The sequence below is a fragment of the Cervus elaphus genome, chromosome 14 (genome assembly GCF_910594005.1).
Source record: "Cervus elaphus chromosome 14, mCerEla1.1, whole genome shotgun sequence".
In the NCBI taxonomy this organism is placed as follows: domain Eukaryota; kingdom Metazoa; phylum Chordata; class Mammalia; order Artiodactyla; family Cervidae; genus Cervus; species Cervus elaphus.
Window position 1 is genome coordinate 29,624,456 of NC_057828.1, and position 22,475 is coordinate 29,646,930.

General features: G+C 42.9%; 1 protein-coding gene and 1 non-coding gene across 2 annotated transcripts in view; one reads left to right on the forward strand and one right to left on the reverse strand.

Annotated features, from left to right (window-relative positions):
* LOC122708083 (translation initiation factor IF-2-like) overlaps nucleotides 1-21,438 on the forward strand; it is a 127,227-nt gene extending 105,789 nt beyond the window's left edge. The window contains exons 3-4 of the mRNA XM_043924192.1: nucleotides 19,358-19,430; nucleotides 21,405-21,438. Coding sequence (XP_043780127.1) covers nucleotides 19,358-19,430; nucleotides 21,405-21,438 — 107 coding nt within the window. The remainder of the gene's footprint in view (nucleotides 1-19,357; nucleotides 19,431-21,404) is intronic.
* A 458-nt stretch (nucleotides 21,439-21,896) lies between these two features.
* Nucleotides 21,897-22,003, reverse strand: LOC122708428. The gene has a single exon (XR_006345200.1). It is a non-coding gene; the product is annotated as a U6 spliceosomal RNA (small nuclear RNA).
* Nucleotides 22,004-22,475: the final 472 nt, after the last annotated feature.

The window sequence follows — 22,475 nt, forward strand, 5'->3', positions numbered from 1 at the left end:
GATGTGGCTTAAGGGCTTGGTTGCCCAGGGTATGTGGAATCTTCTTGGACCAGGGGTTGAACCCGTGTCCCCTACACTGGCAGGCAGATTCCCAATCTCTGGACCACCAGGGAAGTCTCCTCATATTATTTTTAAAAGTTTAAACGTTTTTGTCTTTTTCTTTTCATATTTAGATCTATAGTTCACTCAGAACTAACTTTTGTGAATGGTATGAGAGGAAATTAAGTTTTATTTTTTTTTCCTTTATGTCCAGTTGATCTAGTCTGTTTATTGAGAAGACTCTTTCCCCCATAACTCTGATATTTATGCTGAGGCCACAGTTCTCCCAGGCTATTGCCTATCAGTGCCTGAGCACAGAGGGTACTAAAGCCTCATTTCTGTCCATGTGGGATACCTCTAATGGAGACATTTGCTTGGAGACTACTCATCGGTCTACTGAGACTTTCCCAGGACTGCATGTGGTCAGAGGCTCTTCATACCCAGGCTTCCTTCCACCCCTCACAGGTGTCAGACCTACAGCGGGGTCCAAAGGCTCTCCCCACCTTCTGCCACTCCCTCCCTCTCTCTTTATCCTTCATATGCTGTCCCTCTCCCTACCATTGCCCTCCCCCAACCACAGTCAGCATCTTGCAAATCTAATCCCATCTTGGCTTAGTTTCTTGGAAGACCTGAACTGATACAGAGTGGGAAGACCTTCGAGTAAGAGACAGTCATAATTCAGTGTCAAGATGACAAAAAACTGGGCTGAGTTCAGGGCAAAAGAGAGTGAATGAGGAGAATGAATTAAAGGACTTTCTGAAAATAGAGTGAATGGAAACTGTGCTTGACAATGTGAAGGGCAAGGGAGGGGGTGGAGTTGAAGGTGACTAAGACTGAGACTAAATCATTGTGTCATGGAGGTGAAGCTCATTTGAGGGAACCATCAATGACACTTTCCTCATAGCCCAGTTGGTAAAGAATCTGCCTGTAATGCAGGAGACCCCGGTTCGATTCCTGGATTGGGAAGATACACTGGAGAAGGGATAGGCTGCCCACTCCAGTATTCCTGGGTTTTCCTCGTGGCTCAGCTGGTAAAGAATCTGCCTGCAATGCGGGAGACCTGGGTTTGAGCCCTGGGTCGGGAAGATCCCCTGGAGAAGGAAAAGGCTACCCACTCCAATATTCTAGCCTGGAGAGTTCCATGGATTGTATAATCCATGGGATCTCAAAGAGTCTGACACGATTGAGCGACCTTCACTTTCACTCAATGACACTAGTTCTATTCTAATTAAGGGATTATTTTGTAATAAAGAATTAATAGCAATGTTAAATTACATTTGTATTGGATCTAACAGTTAACTGAGGGCCTTGGCACTTTACCTCACTGTTTAACAATAGGGGAGGAGGGGGAAACACGTAAGGGAGGTCCTATTTGTCTTTCTTTTCCTGTGGTCCTTACTGCCACCCTTCCCACTTCAGACTGTCTCTCCACTTCTTTTTGCAAGGGATGAAGATTCAGTTGAAGGAATTGATCAGGTAAGGCCATTTCTAGTCAAGGTAGTCTAGTCACTACCTTTTGGTCAAGGTAGTGTTAGCTCCTGGCAAGCCTGTGTATGGTGGGAGAGGTCTTAAGGCAATGTGTTGGTTGGAGAGGGGAGGAGGATCTGGGATCTGTGTTAACTTGGCTGGAGACACCATATTTCAGAATACTTAGGGATGGTGACTTCACACAGGGAGGTAAAATGCTGATTTTTAGGGGTTATTGTCCAGAAGGGGAGAGAGACATGAGGGAAAGTGGAAAGTGTCAGTGAGAGGGAAAGACCATTATAAGTGGACCAGAAGAGGGACAGTAATGTATTAAAATGTTTAGAGAGGGTTGCATGGTGTATGCGTGTGTGTGTGTGTGTGTGTTCTAACCTCTGGTAGGGTAATGAAAAAAAGAATTAGATGGACAGAAAAGAAGTGTGAAAGATGTGTGGAATCAGAAAGAGTCCAGTGAAATTTAAGATCCTTAAGACTGGCAGCCATTAATGTAGGCTCAGTTAGCTGGTCCATCTCAAGCATCTCCCGTAGCTGCTAGGCACTACAGATGCTGTGTCTGGGAAGAAAACTAGACTTTGAAGTTCCTTTCCATTCTAGGATTGGACAGACAGGTATTTATTTAAAAGAGCCAGATGGTTCAAGGGAGTTTCTAAGTTTATACTGTTGGGTACCAGGTTTCAGTCTAAATTTGAGCTCTGGCTTTCTGCTTTCCTGTTGGCCCTGGATTGAGATGGCCTCTCATTTACCAGCCATCTGGTCCCTCCAAAATCTCTCCTGCTGAGTGGCGTCTCCAAATATCTTCCCAGAGAGAGGACAGAATCTCCAATAAAATCTGGAAGGTGAATGTATATTTTTTCCACTAGGGGATCCATAAGTGGAATCCTAGGGAGGAATAGATCTCCATGTTGAAAGGGTCCATGTGACATGAATCATATTGATATTGATTTGATAGGGTGGGCTCCCTTGAGCAGTGCCCTGTATGGGGAGTCCATGTCTATGTTTATAGATCTTTGGTTTCTTGTGAGTTCCTTTTGTAAACCAGTAGGCTCTGGTGCTAATTATTCATCATCTAGCATCAGTAAACATTTATAAGTGCCTGCTATGTGCAAGGCAGAGGTCGCACAAAGGGGTAGAAGAGTCACACCAGTTTGTACCATATCGTTTGTTAGAAAAGATGACAAAACTAGAGAACAATTTAGCTTTGACCATAACAATAATTACTTTTGGGAAAAGAATTCATTATTATCTCCATCAGTACCGTGTCTGGATGGAAGAGGTAAAGTTGTCACCAGGGCTTGTAGAGATGAAAGTGAAAGTGTTAGTTGCTCAGTGGTGTCCGACTCTTTGCAACCCCATGGACTGTAGCCCACCAGGCTCCTCTGTCCATAGAATTTTCCAGGCAAGAATGCTGGAGTGGGTTGCCATTTCCTTCTACAGGGAATCTTCCCAATCCAGGGACTGAACCCGCGTCTCTTGTGTTTCCTGCATTGGCAGGCAGATTCTTTACCAGTGTGATACCTGGGGAGTTGTCAACGGGGCTTATAGAGACCTTAAGGTTAATTACACAGTTAAATTTCTCTGCTTTCCACTCTCAAACCCTGGCTGTGACAACTCAGCATCTTGGACCTGGTGAGAGCAGGTCAAAATGACTGTCAAGGGCTAACTGGAAGAGGATGCATGCATGCTTAATTGCTTCAGTCATATCTGACTCTTTGTGACCCCATGGACTGTAGCCTGCCAGACTCCTCTGTCCATGGCAAGTCACAAAATGGACCCATGAGACCAGAGGTGCTGAAAAGAATTGAACAGAGGTGTTACCCGTGGTTTTCTGGGGGAAGTCTGGAGTTTAGGGGCTGGGGGTGGAGATGTGAGTCTCAAGCCTTTCCTTTAAGCACCAGATGGCAGAGCCACCTCACTGCACTCTTCCTGCTGCTTGGCCCATGTGCCTGTGTGGTGCTGGCCTGCTGTGTCACACACCAGGATGCCTCTGTCTGCTGGGAGGGGTAATTATAGTTGAAACAAATGTATGGCAATACCTGGATGGATACAGCTCAATTGACTCCTGACAGGTCTCTGGCGAAGAGAGCCTGAAGCAGCTGCAGTGCTAGAAGAGCAAGTGGGGAGCAGAGGGGTGAGTGGGTGGGATAGTGCAGGACTAAGCATGTGATGGGTAGACATTGCCCCACTTCCTGGTCTTCCTCTGTCTCACCTTACAGATGCCCCTAAGTCTGTGTGTGGGCAGGTCTGGAAATGAAAAACGTCGTTTCTTCCTTTCAGTAGAGGTATGCTGTGCTGTGCTTTGTTGCGGAGTCATGTCTTGACTCTTAGCGACCCCACAGATTGTAGCTCGCTAGGCTCCTCTGTCCATGGAATTCTCCAGGCAAGAATACTGGAGTGGGTTGCCATGCCCTCCTCCAGGGGATCTTCCCAACCCAGGGATCAAACCCAGGTCTCCCTCATTGCAGGCAGATTCTTTACCAGCTGAGCTACCAGGGAAACCCTCAGAAGAGGTATTCTCTCACTTACAGTCAGGCTGTCAAGCTGGTGACCATTCCCAGATATATACTTTGCAGTGCTGGAGGCTCCTCTTCATATATGTGTGTGCATGCGCAGTCGCTTCAGTCATGTCCAACTCTTTGTGACCCTGTGGACTATAGCCCGCCAGGCTCTTCTGTCCATGGGATTCTCCAGGCAAGAATACTGGAGTGGATTGCCATGCCCTCCTCTATGGTATCTTCCCAACCCAGGGATTGAACCTGTGACTCCTGTGTCTACTGCATTGCTGGCGGATTCTTTACCCACTGAGCCACAAGGGAAACACCTCTCCCTGTATAGCAGGGGAGTTCTAGCAGTTGAAGACCTGAGTGTATGGGAGGAGTCATGCTGCAGTAGTTTTTCTCTTGCAAAAATTTTAAACCAGTCTTTACTTGTAATTTCAGTTTGTACTGTCCAGCTGCATTCCTTGAACCACTGTCAGGTCCCAACCAGACCTCCCAGCTGGCCTCATCCTTGCAGCCAAGCACAGGAGAGGGCAGTGGATGGATCATGCCCTCTGCTCTTCAGGACTAAGGCTGGACATTTTCTGGGCTTGTCTGGTGGGCATGATCCCAAGGAGAGCATAAACCAAGCTCCGCCCTTCTTGCATTCTTTGCTCCAGGCCCTCTGATCCATCTAGTATCCAGAAGGAAACTCAGCTCGCTCCAGAGCCTCCACACCTGCATCTCCCAGCTTGGGGCTTTCTCTCCTTGCTTCTTATATCACCCCCACTCGGTTAGGGGAAGCACACTGATGGAAACCGCCCACCCTGGCCAGGCACCTTAGTAACCATTTGCATGAGTTATTTTATGACAGGAGGTCCTTGTAAGGAACACGGAACTAACATGCCACCACCAACCAGAAGAGTTTGGGAAGGGTCAAAAGGCGACACCACTGTCTGACTACCTCCCAGAATCCTTCTCGCTGACATCTGTCTGGGCTGAGCAATGTGTGCGCCACTAGGAAGGACTCTCAGTCAGAATGATTGGCCAGAAACAACCTGGAAACTAACACCATTGCCATAAAACCCGAAACTTCGAGCTGCGTGGCAGAGCAGCTCTCCTGGTTTCCCTTACCCTGCTGCTCTCCTCCTGGGTGCCCTTTTCCCAGTAAAACCCCTTGCTTTGTCAACATATGTGTCCCTTCAGACAATTCATTTCTGAGTGTTAGACCAAGCCCACTTTTGGGCCCTGGAAGGGATCCCCCTTCCTGCAATGATGCCACCACATCAGGTTAACTCCTCCTTCTCGTTGGAACCAGAGGTTAATGCTGAACCCTCTGGGAAGGCTGAGCCAGCCAGCCTGGGGCCCTGTGTTCTCATGGCTGCCCCCGCTTCTCCCCTTCGTGTGCCCAGGTGCTCAGCGGTGTCCACCTCTTTGCGATCCCCTGGGCTGAGCTCACCAGCCTTCTCTGTCCGTGGGATTCTCCAGGCAAGAAGACCGAGTGGGTTGCCATTCCCTTCCCCATGAGATCTTCCCAACCCAGGGATCGAACTCAGGTCTCCTGCATGGCAGGCAGATTCTTTATCATCTGAGCCCCATTTTACACACAGCAGTGCAGATATGTCAATGCCATCATCTCAATTTGTCCCATCCTCTCCGTCCTCCCTCCCTTGTATCTGGTCTGGGGCTCTTTGTATGACAGATGTTTTCAAACTGATTTAGGGACTTCTAGCATGTGGGCCACAGAACAGTCCAAGAGCAGGCATGGAGCAAGCCATTAGCTTTCCTCCTTTCTTGCCTGTTGCATACCGTGTAATACTGTGGAGGACCAGGCTGAGATGGTGTGCTGGCTTGCAGGCATCCCTTGTGCCTTGATTTTTATTCCTTTCACCATTCAGCTGTGGCTTCTCTCATAATGGTTTCACCAAAGTACCATTTTCCAGTTGAAAACAGAACTGAAGAGGTAGAAATCAAGATACGAGAGAGAATGAAACACTTAGATACTTATTTTTAGTAAAATTGGCGTAAATAACTAGATTGTAAGATTGGGAACTGGGAGCAAAAAGGCTTGTTTGTCTCTGTCTTTGAACAGATCTGGAATCTCATCCTATAGTCTTCCATCTACCAAGTAGTATTGGAGTTACGAGAGAACCACTATTTAGTTTTGCTCACATTTTTTTCTAAAATATTTATAGTGAAACAAGAACTAGAAGAAGAATGGGCACCTAGCATATGCCAACCACTGTGCTGTGTATTTTACTGGGTCATCATCTCATTTAATTGTTTTGATTAAATATTGAGTAGCTTCGAAGAGTATTCATAAAATATATGTGATGTGTAGAGAACTATAATAGTGAACACCTGGTTCCGTTTTACTTTTGAAATCCCCTGTGTGCCTCCTCTGGAAGCATCCTCCTCCTTCCTCAGATGTAGTCATTTTTCTTTCAACTTCTGCCAGTCTGGGAGGTGTGAGATGGTATCTTGTTGTGGTTTTAATTTTTCTTTTCCCTAATTATGAATGACGTTGAGCACATTTCCTTTTGGCTTGGCTATTTATATTTCTTTTTCTGCAAAGAGCAGTTCAGGTCTTTTGCCAACCTTTTTCTATTGGGATCTGTATCTTTCTGTAATAGATCTGTGGGAATTCTTTGTGTATTTTAAAAACTATGGGCTATAGACTGAGTGTTTGCCCCTGCTCAGTCATTCAGTCATGTCCAACTCTTTGGGACCTTTTGTACTGTAGCCCGCCAGGCTCGTCTGTCCTTGGGATTTCCCAGGCAAGATACTGGAGTGGGTTGCCATTTCCTACTTCAGGGAATCTTCCTGACCCAGGAATCCAATCCACCTCTCCTGCTTTGGCCAGTGGATTCTTTACTGCTGAGTCACCTGAGAAGCCCAGACTGAATATTTGTGTCCTTTTAAAATTCAGATGTTGAAGCGTAATCCACAATGTGATGATGATTGAGGTAGGGCTTTTGGGAGGTGATTAGGTCATGAAGGTGGATCCCTCCTGAATGGGATGAAAAAGATGGTCCCGGAGAGAGCCCTGGTCCCTTCCATCACGTGAGGACGCAGGGAGAGGATGACTGACTAGGACTACGAAGTGAGTTCTAATCAGGCAGAGTCTATAGCTGCTTTAATCTTGGACTTCACAGTCTCAAAAATGGTGAGAAATTAATTTCTGTTGTTTGTAAACCATTCAAACTGTGGTATTTTGTCACACAGCCTGAATGGAGTGAGACAGTACCCCAACTATATGTTGCAACAAGTAGCTTCTCTTTTCACTCTCTTTACATGTTTTTTGGTGAATAGGCATCGTAATTTTAGCTTAGTCCATTTACCAAACTTTCCCTTATATGGTTTAGCTTTTGGTGCCATTTCTGTGCAGTTGAGGTTATGAACATATGGGCTGTATTATCTTCTAAATGTTTCATAGTTTGGCCTTTCATGTTAAAGTCTTCAGTCTATCTGGAATTGATTTTTTTAAAAAAGTTGAAGTATAGTTGATTTACAATAGTATGTAAGTTTCAGGCATATAACATAGTGATTCACAATTTTTAAGGTTATATTCAATGCAATCCCTATCAAGCTACCAATGGTATTTTTCACAGAACTAGAACAAATAATTTCACAATTTGTATGGAAATACAGAAAACCTCGCATAGCCAAAGTAATCTTGAGAAAGAAGAATGGAACTGGAGGAATCAACCTGCCTGACTTCAGACTATACTACAAAGCCACAGTCATCAAGACAGTATGGTACTGGCACAAAGACAGAAATATAGATCAATGGAACAGAATAGAAAGTCCCGAGATAAATCCACGAACCTATGGACACCTTATCTTTGACAAAGGAGGCAAGGATATACAATGGAAAAAAGACAACCTCTTTAACAAGTGGTGCTGGGCAAACTGGTCAACCACTTGTAAAAGAATGAAACTAGAACACTTTCTAACACCATACACAAAAATAAACTCAAAATGGATTAAAGATCTAAATGTAAGACCAGAAACTATAAAACTCCCAGAGGAGAACATAGGCAAAACACTCTCTGACATAAATCACAGCAGGATCCTCTATAACTCACCTCCCAGAATATTGGAAATAAAAGCAAAACTAAACAAATGGGACCTAGTTAAACTTAAAAGCTTTTGCACAACAAAGGAAACTACAAGCAAGGTGAAAAGACAGCCCTCAGATTGGGAGAAAATAATAGCAAACAAAGCAACAGACAAAGGATTAATCTCAAAAATATACAAGCAACTCCTGCAGCTCAATTCCAGAAAAATAAATGACCCAATCAAAAAATGGGCCAAAGAACTAAACAGACATTTCTCCAAAGAAGACATACAGATGGCTAACAAACACATGAAAAGATGCTCAACATCACTCATTATCAGAGAAATGCAAATCAAAGCCACAATGAGGTACCATTACACGCCAGTCAGGATGGCTGCTATCCAAAAGTCTACAAGCAATAAATGCTGGAGAGGGTGTGGAGAAAAGGGAACCCTCTTACACTGTTGGTGGGAATGCAAACTAGTACAGCCACTATGGAGAACAGTGTGGAGATTTCTTAAAAAACTGGAAATAGAACTGCCATATGACCCAGCAATCCCACTTCTGGGCATACACACCGAGGAAACCAGATCTGAAAGAGACACGTGTACCCCAATGTTCATCGCAGCACTGTTTATAATAGCCGGGACATGGAAGCAACCTAGATGCCCATCAGCAGACGAATGGATAAGGAAGCTGTGGTACATATACACCATGGAATATTACTCAGCCATTAAAAAGAATTCATTTGAATCAGTTCTAATGAGATGGATGAAACTGGAGCCCATTATACAGAGTGAAGTAAGCCAGAAAGATAAATACGAATACAGTATACTAATGCATATATATGGAATTTAGAAAGATGGTAATGATAACCCTATATGCAAAACAGAAAAAGAGACACAGATGTACAGAACAGACTTTTGGACTCTGTGGGAAAAGGCGAGGGTGGGATATTTTGAGAGAACAGCATCGAAACGTATATTATCAAGGGTGAAACAGACCACCAGCCCAGGTTGGATGCATGAGACAAGTGCTCAGGGCTGGTGCACTGGGAAGACCCAGAGGGATGGGATGGGGAGGGAGGTGGGAGGGGGGATCAGGATGGGGAACACATGTAAATCCATGGCTGATTCGTGTCAATGTACGGCAAAAACCACTACAATATTGTAAAGTAATTAGCCTCCAACTAATAAAAATAAATGGAAAAAAAGGTTATATTCTGTTTATAGTTATTAAAAATACCAGCCATTTCCCCTGAGTTGTACAATATATCTTTGTAGTTTATTTATTTCATACACAGTAGCTTGTACCTCCTAATCCCCTGCCCCTATTTTGCCCCTCCCCACTTACCTCTCTCTTCTGGTAACCACTAACTTGTTCTTTTTGTGAGTCTGTTTCTTTTTTGTTAGCGACTTAATGATGTTTTAGATTCCACATATAGGTGATAACATACCGTATTTGTCTTTCTCTGTCTGACTTTTTTCATCAAGCATAATACCCTCCAAGTCCAAACCCATCCATGTTGCAAATGGAAAAATTTTATTCTTTTTTTAGTGAATAATTAGAAAGTATTTTTAAGTTATTGCAAATAGAAATCCTGCTGTGACTATTTCAGTGAATAAATGAGCATTTTCAAAACAGTATATCAGATAACTTCATTCTTTTTTGTGACTGAGTAGTATTCCATTGTGTGTGTGTGTGTGTGTGTATGTGTATGGTGGCTCAGTGGTAAAGAATCCACCTGTCAATGCAGGTACATGCGTTTGATCCCTGGGTCAGGATGATCCCATGGAGAAGTAAATGGCAATCCACGCTGGTATTTTTGCCTGGGAAATCCTAGGAACAGAGGAGGCTGGTGGTGTACAGCCCATGGGGTCACAAAAGAGTTGGACACAATTTATGGACTAAAAAACACCAACAATTCACAATTGAGCCATGTAGTGTGCTATGATTACTTTTTCTTTTCTGTAAAACTTTTTGCCTTGTTGGGCCAGTTAACTTTCTTTGTACTTACTGCTAATTCATTCTCCCTACTTGCTCCCAGTGTATGAAGCTACTCTTATCATGTAACTACTTGAGGTAGCTTTTCTAGTTTCATCTTTTTGATGATTCTAGAGCCTCTCACCTTCTCTAGACTGGATTAGTTATGCCCTATGTGTGCTGAAACAGCCACTATCTTGATGACTTTTTTCATCATTATCTCAGAAATTTCCTTTGTCTTTCTTTTGTGTCTGCTGTCTTAACCAGGATCCTAAAATTTCTTGAAATAAAAAAGGCATCATCATAGGGAAAAATGTAAATCATTGCTCCAGTTCTTTTACTCCCTACTATCCCTTACTTAAAAGCCTTTAACTGGGATTTCTCGAGTGGCCCAGTGGCTAGGACTATGCGCTCCCAAAGCAGGGGGCCTGGGATGTGATTCCTGGTTGGAAAACTAGGCCTGACATGCAGCAACTAAGATGTGGCAAAGCCAAATAAAAAAATAAATTAAAAAATAAACTTTTACTTTTGTGTCCCACTTTCATAGGTCTCTACCATCTGCTAGTTAATCTGACTATAGATTTTGATTAATTGACTGGTACAAATAATAATCAGACACATAAATTACTCATTGCTCTTGAGACCATGATATGAAGAACCCAGAGCATTTGATTACCTCCTAATGTGAGGATGGAAGAGAAGTAAATCATACTTCTCTTTTGAAGCAGTGCTACTATATAGGGTTTGCATCATGGGGAAACATAATTATCACTCTTATGAACCCACCAGTTTGTTACTGAATAGTTGGCTTTTTAAAGGTGACATGCATTATTTTTCTTTTCTTAAAAGATGATTTAAGGTCATATTTAGCTAATCTACTTTGCTAAGGATCTTTAGGGATAACATTTGAGTCATTCTAAGCCTGTAGTTTGAGACAGACTGTTCATATCCAAATTACAATGGAATAATGAGGACTCTGGGAAGCCTCAAGAGGAGGGAACTGGAGCTGCATGTCCTGGAGGCCTTTTCACATCTCTGGAATCAGATGAGACTTGCCAGGATATAACATTAAACATTTACCCATACAGAAGATAGGGCAGGAGTGCATAAAAAAGGAATGAAGATTGATGAGAGTAAATTGGGCAAAGGGATGTGGGAGGATGGGAGGAGCTGGTTCTTCTCCAGAAAATCTTTGCATTTTCATTCATAAAGTTAGCTTTCTATCTGGTTATCCTGATATCCTGAGGTTCTGTGGGATCTTAGTTCCCCAACCAGGAACTGAACCCATGCCCCCTACTGTGTAAGCATGGAGTCTTAACCGCTAGACCATGGAGAAGTCATGCAACTGATTAGTTTTAATCTGAAATAGTGGTGATGGATATTGAAACATCTGGGGTGATGTTCTTTATGCAACATACCTGAGTGAATCACCACAAACTTTTCTCCTAATATATATATGTAATGAAATGAAAGAAACTTTATTCACCCAAATTCCTTTTGGTATGAAGGAGTATATCTTTAGAAGAAATATTTTGAGAAGACTGTTGAGGTCAGGGTAGGGGACCCCAAATGGCCTTCTCAGGAATCAAAAGGTATTTCAAATGCCTTCTTCTAAGGAGGCTGAGTCCTGCTAACCAGAGGGCATTAATTTTCTGAATATTGGGATGGTCAGGGCTGAAAATTTAGAGATTAGGAGCTATTCTTAACCATAGAAGGGAGAAAAACTGGACTTTAATACAGTTTTCACTTATCTATTAATTCAGACATTTTTTATTGAGTCCTTCCTCTCTTTGTAACTCCGATGTGTGACTTCAACTCATGTATTGCTGGATATACAGCATGTGGCCAGTGTAACAGAGGCTTCAGAAAAAACATAGCACATCTGCCTGAGAGATTGGTGGTCTCCATAAATAGACTATAGAGAATTCAAAACTCACATACATTTTAAAAAACATTAAACTTAAAAGAAATTGCTCTGGGTCCCTTGACTCTGGGCACCTAGACACTCTCACTTCATCACATTAGGTACTTACATTCCCTAGGCACATACATGAAGTGCTGTGAGAATGCAGAGGACAGAGAACATTTCTGGTAGTGGACACACTCCAGAGTGACTGACGCCAAAAGCTCAGCTTCTCTGCACTGGTAAAGTCAAATCTCAGAGACAGAGTTTTAGGTGAAGTAGGAAAGAGGAAATTGGATTTAAGATTTCCTGAGCATGGCCCTGCCCATCAGAACAAGACCCAGTTTCCCCCTCAGTCAGTCTCTCCCCTCAGGAAGCTTCCATAAGCCTCTTGTCCTTCTCCATCAGAGGACAGACAGACTGAAAACCACCATCACAGAAAACTAACCAATCTGATCACATGGACCACAGCCTTGTCTAACTCAATGAAACTATGAGCCATGCCATGTAGGGCCACCCAAGACGGACGGGTCATGGTGGAGAGTTCTGACAATATGTGGTCCACTGGTGAAGGGAATGGCAAACCACTTCAGTATTCTTGCCTCGAGAACCCCATGAACAGTATTAAAAGGCAAAAAGATAGGACACTGAAAGATGAACTCCCCAGGTCAGTAGGTGCCCAATATGCTACTGGAGATCAGTGGAGAAATAACTCCAGAAAGGATGAAGAGACAGAGGCAAAGCAAAAACAACACCCAGTTGTGGATGTGACTGGTGATGGAAGCAAGGTCCGATGCTATAAAGAGCAATATTGCATAGGAACCTAGAATGTTAGGTCCATGAATCAAGGCAAATTGGAAGTGGTCAAACAGGGGATGGCAAGAGTGAACGTTGACATTTTAGGAATCAGTGAACTAAAATGGACTGGAATGGGTGAATTTAACTCAGATGACCATTATATCTACTACTGTGGGCAAAAATCCCTTAGAAGAAATGGAGTAGCCATCATAGTCAACAAAAGAGTCCAAAATGCAGTACTTGGATGCAATCTCAAAAACGACAGAATGATCTCTGTTCATTTCCAAGGCAAACCATGCAATATCACGGTAATCCAAGTCTATGCCCCAACCAGTAATGTTGAAGAAGCTGAAGTTGAATGGTTCTATGAAGACCTACAAGACCTTTTATAACTAACACCCCCCAAAAATGTCCTTTTCATTATAGGGGACTGGGATGCAAAAGTAGGAAGACAAGAGCAACTGGACTAACAGGCAAATTTGGCCTTGGAGTACATAATGAAGTAGGGCAAAGGCTAATAGAGTTTTGCCAAGAGAATGCACTGGTCATAGCAAACACCCTCTTTCAACAACACAAGAGGAGACTCTACACATGGACATCACCAGATGGTCAAAACTGAAATCAGATTGATTATATTCTTTGCAGCCAAAGATGGAGAAGATCGATACTGTCAGCAAAAACAGGACTGGGAAAAGACTGTGGCTCAGATCATGAACTCCTTATTTCCCAATTCAGACTTAAATTGAAGAAAGTAGGGAAACCCACTAGACCATTCAGGTACGACCTAAATCAAATCCCTTATGATTATACAGTGGAAGTGAGAAATAGATTCAAGGGACTAGATCTGATAGACCAAGTACCTGATGAACTATGGATGGAGATTTGTGACTTTGTACAGGAGACAGGGATCAAGACCATCCCCAAGAAAAAAAAAGTGCAAAAAAGCAAAATGGTTGTCTGAGGAGGCCTTACAGATAGCTGTGAAAAGAAGAGAAGTGAAAGGCAAAGGAGAAAAGGAAAGCTATACCTATTTGAATGCAGAGTTCCAAAGAATAGCAAGGAGAAATAAGTAAGCCTTCCTCAGTGATCAGTGTGAAGAAATAGAGGAAAACAATAGAATGGGAGAGACTATAGGTCTCTTCAAGAAAATTAGAGATACCAAGGGAACATTTCATGCAAAGATGGACTCAATAAAGGACAGAAATGGTATGGACCTAACAGAAGCAGAAGATATTAAGAAGAGGTGGCAAGAATACACAGAAGAACTGTACAAAAAAGACCTTCATGACCCAGATAATCACAATGGTGTGATCACTCATCTAGAGCCAGACATCCTGGAATGTGAAGTCAAGTGGGCCTTAGGAAGCATCACTATGAACTAAGCTAGTAGAGGTGATGGAATTCCAGCAGAGCTATTTCAAGTTCTAAAAGATGATGCTGTGAAAGTGTTGCACTCAATATGCCAGCAAATGTGGAAAACTCAGCAGTGGCCACAGGATGGGAAAAGGTCAGTTTTCATTCCAATCCCAAAGAAAGGAATTGGAAAGAATGCTCAAACTGCTGCACAATTGCACTCATCTCACACGCTAGTAAAGAAATGCTCAAAATTCTCCAAGCCAGGGTTCAACAATATGTGAACCATGAACTTCCAGGTGTTCAAGCTGGTTTTAGAAAACGCAGAGGAACAAGAGATCAAATTGCCAACATCCACTGGATCATTGAAAAAGCAAGAGAGTTCCAGAAAAACATCAATTTCTGCTTTATTGACTATGGCAAAGCCTTTGACTGTGTGGATCACCACAAACTATGGAAAATTCTGAAAGAGATGGGAACCAGACCACCTGACCTGCCTGCTAAGAAATCTGTATGCAGGTCAGGAAGCAACAGTTAGAACTAGACATGGAACAACAGACTGGTTCCAAACAGGAAAAGGAGTATATCATGGCTATATATTGTCACCCTGCTTGTTTAATTTATATGCAGAGTATATCATGAGAAAATCTGGGCTGGATGAAACACAAGGTGGAATCAAGATTGCCAGGAGAAATATCAATAACCTCAGATATGCAGATGACACCACCCTTATGGCAGAAAGTGAAGAAGAACTAAAGAGCCTCTTGATGAAAGTGAAAGAGGAGAGTGAAAAAGTTGGCTTAAAACTCAACATTCAGAAAACCAAGATCATGGCATCTGGTCCCATCACTTCATGGCAGATAGATGGGGAAACAGTGGAAACAGTGGCCAACTTTATTTTTTTGGGCTCCAAAATCACTGCAGATGGTGATTGCAGCCGTGAAATTAAAAGACGCTTACTCCTTGGAAGGAAAGCTATGACCAACTTAGATAGCATATTAAAAAGCAGAGACATTACTTTGTCAAAAAAGGTCCATCTAGTCAAGGCTATGGTTTTTCCAGTAGTCATGTATGGATGTGAGAGTTGGACTGTAAAGAAAGCTGAATGCATAAGAATTGATGCTTTTAAACTGTGGTGTTGGAGAAGACTCTTGAGAGTCCCGTGGACTGCAAGGAGATCCAACCAGTCCGTCCTAAAGGAATCAGTCCTAAATATTCATTGGAAGGACTGATGCTGAAGCTGAAACTCCAATACTTTGGCCACCTGATGCAAAGAACTGACTCATTTGAAAAGACCCTGATGCTGGGAAAGATTGAAGGCGGGAGGAGAAGGGAATGACAGAGGATGAGACGGTTGGATGGCATCACTGACTCAATGGACATGAGTCTGAGTAAACTCCTGGAGTTGGTGATGGACAGGGGGCCCTGGCGTGCTGCAGTCCATGGGGTTGCAAAGAGTCTGACACGACTGAGCAACTGAACTGGACCGAGGAAACCTGGCAACTGCATTGCCAGGCAAAGGGAGACACAGTGGGCTTCTGTCTAGAAAAACTATGTGTCTCAACCCTGAGAGGATTTGATGAGGGGTTATATAGCAACCCAGGCTTGATCCCTGGGTTGGGAAGATCCCTTGGAGAAGGGAATGGCTACCCACTCCAGTATTCTTGCCTGGAGAATTCTATAGGCAGAAGAATCTGGCAGGCAACAGTCCATTGGGTTGCAAAGAGTCGGACAAGACTGAGTGACTTTCACTTTATAGCAACAGTTCAAGGGTGGGGTTGCTGATAAGATTAGGGTGTATGTGGGGCTTGCACTTCTTTAACCTGGTCTCTGGTAATCTATTTTTTTGTTCTGGCCAAGTTCCCCAACCTGGGATCAAACCCATGCCTCCTGCACTGGGAGCACAGTCTTAACCACTTGTCCACCCAGAGGAGTCCCTTAGGTAATCTTAATGGCTCCTTTAATCTCTGGTCCCTTTAATCCTGCTTCAGATGAGTTCTTGGCTGCTCTTTCCTTGATTAACAGTAATTTGAATTTGCCCTTTGGAACTCAGGAAGGTCATGGAAGCTGGAATTTTGCCTAAAGGAAACAGTGGAGGTGGGGAGGGGGAGACCTTGCCTGGGAACTCCACAGGGCCCCATTCAGTTTCATGACCAGAGAAGCCTTTATCAAAGCAGAATTTGAGGTGAGTCTCAAATAACTAGGAATGCTTGTTAGGGAACAGTTGGTGGGTGGGTGTTGGGGTGGGTGGGGACTTGCTAGGTGAGGGGAGGCTGTATTCCCAGCTCAGTGGTTGAAATGTCAGCCAGGGAGTAGACCAGTTTGGCCAGACTGTGAGGGAGTGAGAGAAAAGATCAGAACTGAGTATGAGATCAGTGGATGGGAGCCAAGTAAATATCAATTTTCCTGTTCACTGCTGGGAATTTCTGAAGATTTGGAACATTATCAAAGAGATGCTCTAGGCAGGTTAACTGAGAGATGCTATGCAAAGGTGGAGGGTGAATTTAGAGATCATGTTTGAATCTGAAATTTGCTCAGTCCTGTCTGACCCTTTGTAACCCCATGGACTGTTGCCCGCCAGGCTCCTCTGTCCATGGCATTCTCCAGGCAAGAATACTAGAGTGGGTACCCATTCCCTACTCCAGGAGATCTTCCCAACCCAGGGACTGAACTCAGGTCTCCTGCATTGGCAGACAGATTCTTTACTACTGCACCACCTGAGAAGCCCTACAATTGCAATACCCTACTTTAAAAAAACATCTTTTTTAACTAGAGTATAGTTGATTTACAATGTTGTGTTACTTTCTTCTGTACAGCAAAGTAATTCAGTTATACATATACATATATCCACTCTTTTTAAGATTCCTTTTGCCTGTGGGTCATTACAGAGTACTGAGTAGAGTTCTGTGTGTTATGCAGTAGATCCTTATTAATTATCTATTTTATATATAGCAGTGTGCATACGTCAGTCCCAGCCTCCCAGTTTATTCCCCCTGCCCTTTCCCTCTGATAACCATAAGTTTGTTTTCAAATTTTCCATTTCTTTCTTAGATTGACAGGTTAATTTTTTCATCAACATCACTATTTATTCATATATATTTTCAGATTAGAACATGTTAGTTTTTCCAAATCACTTGCAAGTGCCTTAGCCTCACTTATTTACACTTTCTTGGGAAATAAATCCACTGAATCCATAGTTCTTTGAGATCCTTGTGGGAAACTTTTAAAAAGGATATTTTTTGCACACTTATTGCTTACATCACTCAGTGTTTCAAAAACATTTTATTATAATAATTTCCAGCTTCATTTTTTGTCCCATTGTCTTCTTTAAAAGAGAGTTAAAATATACAGAGAAAAGACATTGAGGAAAAAAGTCTCAGGTTTATTTCGTATAGAGGCTCACAATCCCCATAAACTCTGTATGATTATTTGTCCTTGGACATCCTTAGAATAGTGGGAAATTCAGAGATAATGTTATGCCTGGTGATATTTAAGATAGTAAGGTACTTCTTGATCTTAAACAAATTGAATTTAAGTCTTGTTTGGGGGCTAGAGGGAAAAACCACTGGTTTTATCACAAATCCTTCCTGTCAAGAGCAAACAATGTTTCATTAAAAGGCAGAGAAAAAGCGCTGATGTAGATCCTTCCTTTTTGGGAAGCTGATCCTTTTGGTCATAGAACAAAGACTGGTAAAAATATTCACATTGTAGTCAACAGAACTGCAACACTTGAATTTGATGAATAGTATTTATCATTTGAGATATATATGCATGTATCTGGCTACATGATTCAGCAGTTTGATTTGCACTGACTCTTTTGAAAAAAGTGGTTGAATGTGTTTCTTTGAAATATTTCTAATTTGTGGTCTAGTTGCCTGCATGGTGTTTCCTTCAGCCTTATGAGAATCTCAGAAATGTCAGTGTGGGTTGACCCAGCATTAAGTCTATGATGATAAGACCATGGGACTTAATTAGGAGTGGGAACAACACAGCTGCACCTGCTAACATCAGTCTCAGTGGGTCAGGAAGAACCCCCAGGCCTACTGGCGTCTCCCGTAATCTGTTATAGACCAACAAAGCATTAATTCTGTCAATGAAAAGTTGTCAAACTCTCCACCTGGTTCCACAAGAATGAAGTCGCTAGCCACTGCAGCTGTTGACCTTCAACACCCACTGAAAGGAGTTCAGAGTGTAGATCAGAAATGAGGCGCTCTGTGCTCTAGGAAAAACTGGCAGAATAGGACTTCAGATGGTTATATTTTCAGAAGAAGATTTTATGAACACAAATTCTTGCATCTCCTCATATCTAGGAAAGCACTAAAACAATTAATGGAGACATCTGCTCCTGGTGGCTAGCAGCAACCTTCTGCCAAAATGTGTGCTTGACTGAATGCAACTCCCATCACCAAAATCACATATACACTGGCCTCCTCCTACCTCACTGGGGCTGTTTCTCAGAGCCATCTGAGAGTCTGTCTCCCGGGCTATAGTCTTCATTAGGCCTTAAATAAATCTTAACTCACGGCTCTTACGTTGTCCACTTCTTCAGTTGACAATTCATGTGAATAATGCTGCAGCACCCTCTGCTCTCAGCCCGCACCACCATTTCCTTCCCACTAAAATCTCAACTCGGTGGGCGGCATATCTCTCAAGTCCTTTAGAAGTTGCTTCAGCTGAGCTTTCCAGTCTCACCTGCCACCACCCACCAGTCATGCCAGACTCCTCACCATCCCTGAAGCTGGCGCTCTCTCTTATGCCTCTGTTCTTTTGCCCTTTGTCATGACACTCCTGCCCATGTCCCTTGGTCAAATCCTACTCAGCTATTTTTCAAGGCCTGACTCAACGTTGCCTCTATCACGAAGCCTTCCAGAACCCCATAGTCATTCAACACATACATAATGAGCATCTACCATGTGGCAGGCATGATGCTGATGTTGTGAATAAAGATGGATAAGACACAGTTCCTTCAGGGGATCATATATGTGCTGCCATAGCCCATACAGTAGATGTGTTGGGTAGTATATTAATTATATTAAATCAAAATGCAGTTCTCTCTCAGCTTTCCTGTAGCTGCACATACACTGAATCAACATCTCAAGAGAGGCGGTGGAGGGGGGGCAGGCAGGGATAGCCTATGACAGAGGATCATGGTTCAGTTCTAAATTTCATATCAGAGTTTTTGAATCTATAGCCAGGCAGTAGTCTTGAAGGCTAGATTTTGCTGAAAGGGTTAGAGACTCACATTTGCCCTTTGCTTAATAGGAGGGAGCCATTCTGAACCTCTGCAGATTGTGGACTTTTTTACTATGAATATAGAGGGACCTCAGGATAAGAGGTAAGAAAATCCTCACCTTATAGAAAAAAAGAGACTCCCCTCTCCCCTACCCTGCTCCCCAGTACCTGGGGAGGGTGGAAAGGGGAGAAATGGGGCAGTTGATATTATAACTTACAATAAAAGACATGTATCTGGCCTTTGTCCACATTTTCTGGCTCATAGCTCCTCAAACACTTGAAATTTCCTAAGCAATACAAGCAATGAGAACATCTTATGTTATAATATATACACACATACATATTTGCATGTTTTGCCCTTGGTTCCTGAAATGGCTTCAGAGATATAAGGATGAAATAAATGTCTTTTTATTCACTACAAGCTCCTTTATTTATTTAAAAAGTATTTATTTATCTGGCTGCACCGGGTCTTGGTTGCAGCATGGAAGATCTTTAATTGCAGCATGTGGGATCCAGTTCCCTGACCAGGGATTGAATCCCGGCCCCCAGCATTGGGAGTGTGGAGTCTCAGCCACCGGATCATCAGGGAGTCTCTACAAGCTCCTTTGAACCACAGCTGAGTTTAGATTAATAAGGTGACTTTTGGAAAGCCTCCTGGTAATCTAGGGGTGAGGGCTGGTTGGCAGGGAGCTAACCATGTGATTAGAGGGTTAGAACTTTCAGTCCTGCCACCTACCTTGGGGAGGGCAGAGAGACTTTGATTATCAGTGACTACTGATTTAATCAACCATGCCTATGAACTAGCCTATTGATCAGAAGCACAGGTAACAATCTAGACTTACATCTAGACTTCCCCATCTGAAATGGGGAAGGCTGTGGGACTGAGCCTTCAACTTTCGGAATCTGACACGATCTTCAGGTAAATAGTGTCAGAATTGACTTGAGTTGTAGGACACCCAGCTAGTGTCTGCAGAAGGATGAAATGAAGGCTTAAAACTCATAATGATCATCTTAACAGCTGCAGAAAAAGCATTTGACAGTATTCTGCAGAACTGCTTGATGTGTGGAAATCCTCCCACCCTCCCTATCCCTGACCTTGCATTTGGTGATCAGAAGTGGCAGTAGCATTCAGAGTATAGTGTACAATGTAAATGAAAACAGTAGGCAGAGAGGGAAGTTTACATGGGGATGATCTGGTTCTCCCAAGTGGGCTCTAGATCTGGACCTCAAAGCTCTAAAGGGAATTGAGTAATTACCAGGTGATCTGGGGACTCTGGGAACATTAGAACAAATACTCTGTCTGCTTCCCTGGGAGACTGCAACTCTCTTAGGAGCACTGTATCTGATAACTGGTGTTTTTATAAGAAGAGAAGACAGAGAAGGACACAGGGAAGAAGGCCATGTGAAGGTCAAGGCAGAGATTGAGTGTTGTTGCTGAAAGCCAAGGGACACTGAGATCTACTAGAAACTGGAAGGGGCATGGAAGACTCCTCCTGCAGGGACTTCAGAGGGCCATGGCCTTGATTCCAGATTTCTGGCAGCCCTAGGAATTGACTGCCATGCAGAGCCATGGGGCAGTGTGGCTTATGAGAGCAGCCAAGGTGTGTGGGTTATGAGACTTGGCGTTTACATGGGCCTGAGTGGGAATATAGACAGGCTGAAGGAGCTGAAGATAGAGAAGAGTCAGGGATGGGATAAGGGAGGCCAGAGAGGAGGGCCAGAGACTCAGGACTTCAGCCCTAGTGGGGAGCACTGCAACCTAGAACACTGAGAGAGGTCAGTCACAGCAGTGGACACTGGGGTAGGAAATGGGTGTCCAGAGGAGACCAGAAACACCTCAGTAGAGGACCGGCGGCTGGATGCCAACAGGTTAGGAAGTTTCCCGCTGCACCTGGTGCCATGATGAGAAGGAATTGAGTGTGTGGCTAGACCAGAGCTCCTTTGGAAAGGAGAAGAGAACTGAAAGGGAATTTGAACTTGGAAAGTGAGTGAATCTTTACCTGAAAGTGATGTTTTTAACCTAGAAGAACCTGAAGTTTTTGTTTATTCTTGTTATTTTTTTGATTGCACTATGCAGCATGCACGATCTTCATTCCCCAACCAGGGACTGAACCCAAGCCCCCTGCAGCAGAAGCATGGAGTCTTAACCCTGGACGACCAGGGAAGCCCCTGGGCCTGAGTTATCTCTTACTGAAAAATTTAAGATTTGTGTATGTGTATTGTCACTGGGGATTGAGCTCAAGGTAAGACTGATTATAGAAAACATATTTCTAGTTTCTGCATATTTGAGCTTTAGTATGTAAATGTCAACTTCACTCCCACTCCACTCTAAACACCTATTCCATTGTTTTTCTCTCAGTGTTTGTTTCCTTCACTGAACTGTGAACTCCTTGTAGGCAGAGGTGATGTGATAAATCTTTGACTATGTGTCCCCAAGACCTAATGGTACAATATGACACAAAATATGTCCTCAGGAAACATTTGTTGAATGAATGAAAAAATTCAAAATGATATTAAAAAAAATTTTCCCTCAATATGTTTTTTTTTTTTTCTTTTTCTTTTTTGTGTAAAAAATATGGAACGCTTCACGAATTTGCGTGTCATCCTTGCGCAGGGGCCATGCTAATCTTCTCTGTATCGTTCCAATTTTAGTATATGTGCTGCCGAAGCGAGCACCTCAATATGTTTTTGTCAAAGTTTTAGTTTTTAATTATTTTTCTAGTTTTATGGAGATGTAATTGACATTGTATTAGTTCTAGATGTATAGCATCACAATTTGATATTTGTATATGTTATGAAATGATCACCACAGTAAGTCTAGTTAATATCAGTCAACCTCACCTTGTTATAAATTTTTTTATTATGATGAAAACTTTTAACATATATATTGGCAAATTTTGTATATACAGTATTGTTATCTATAGTCACCATGCCGTATACTGCATCACCAGAACTGATTTGTCTTATGACTGTAAGTTTTAACCCCTGATCACCTTCACCCATTTTTTTTTTTCAAATTTTAATGAGTGTCTAGATTTTCTTAGAGCCTTTGCATTGGAACTGTGCACTGCAAGAGTAGAAGTCTGGGGATCAAGTTCATGGTCCAGGCAGAGCCAGAAGGATGGCAGTGGCTTTAGCTGTGATGTCC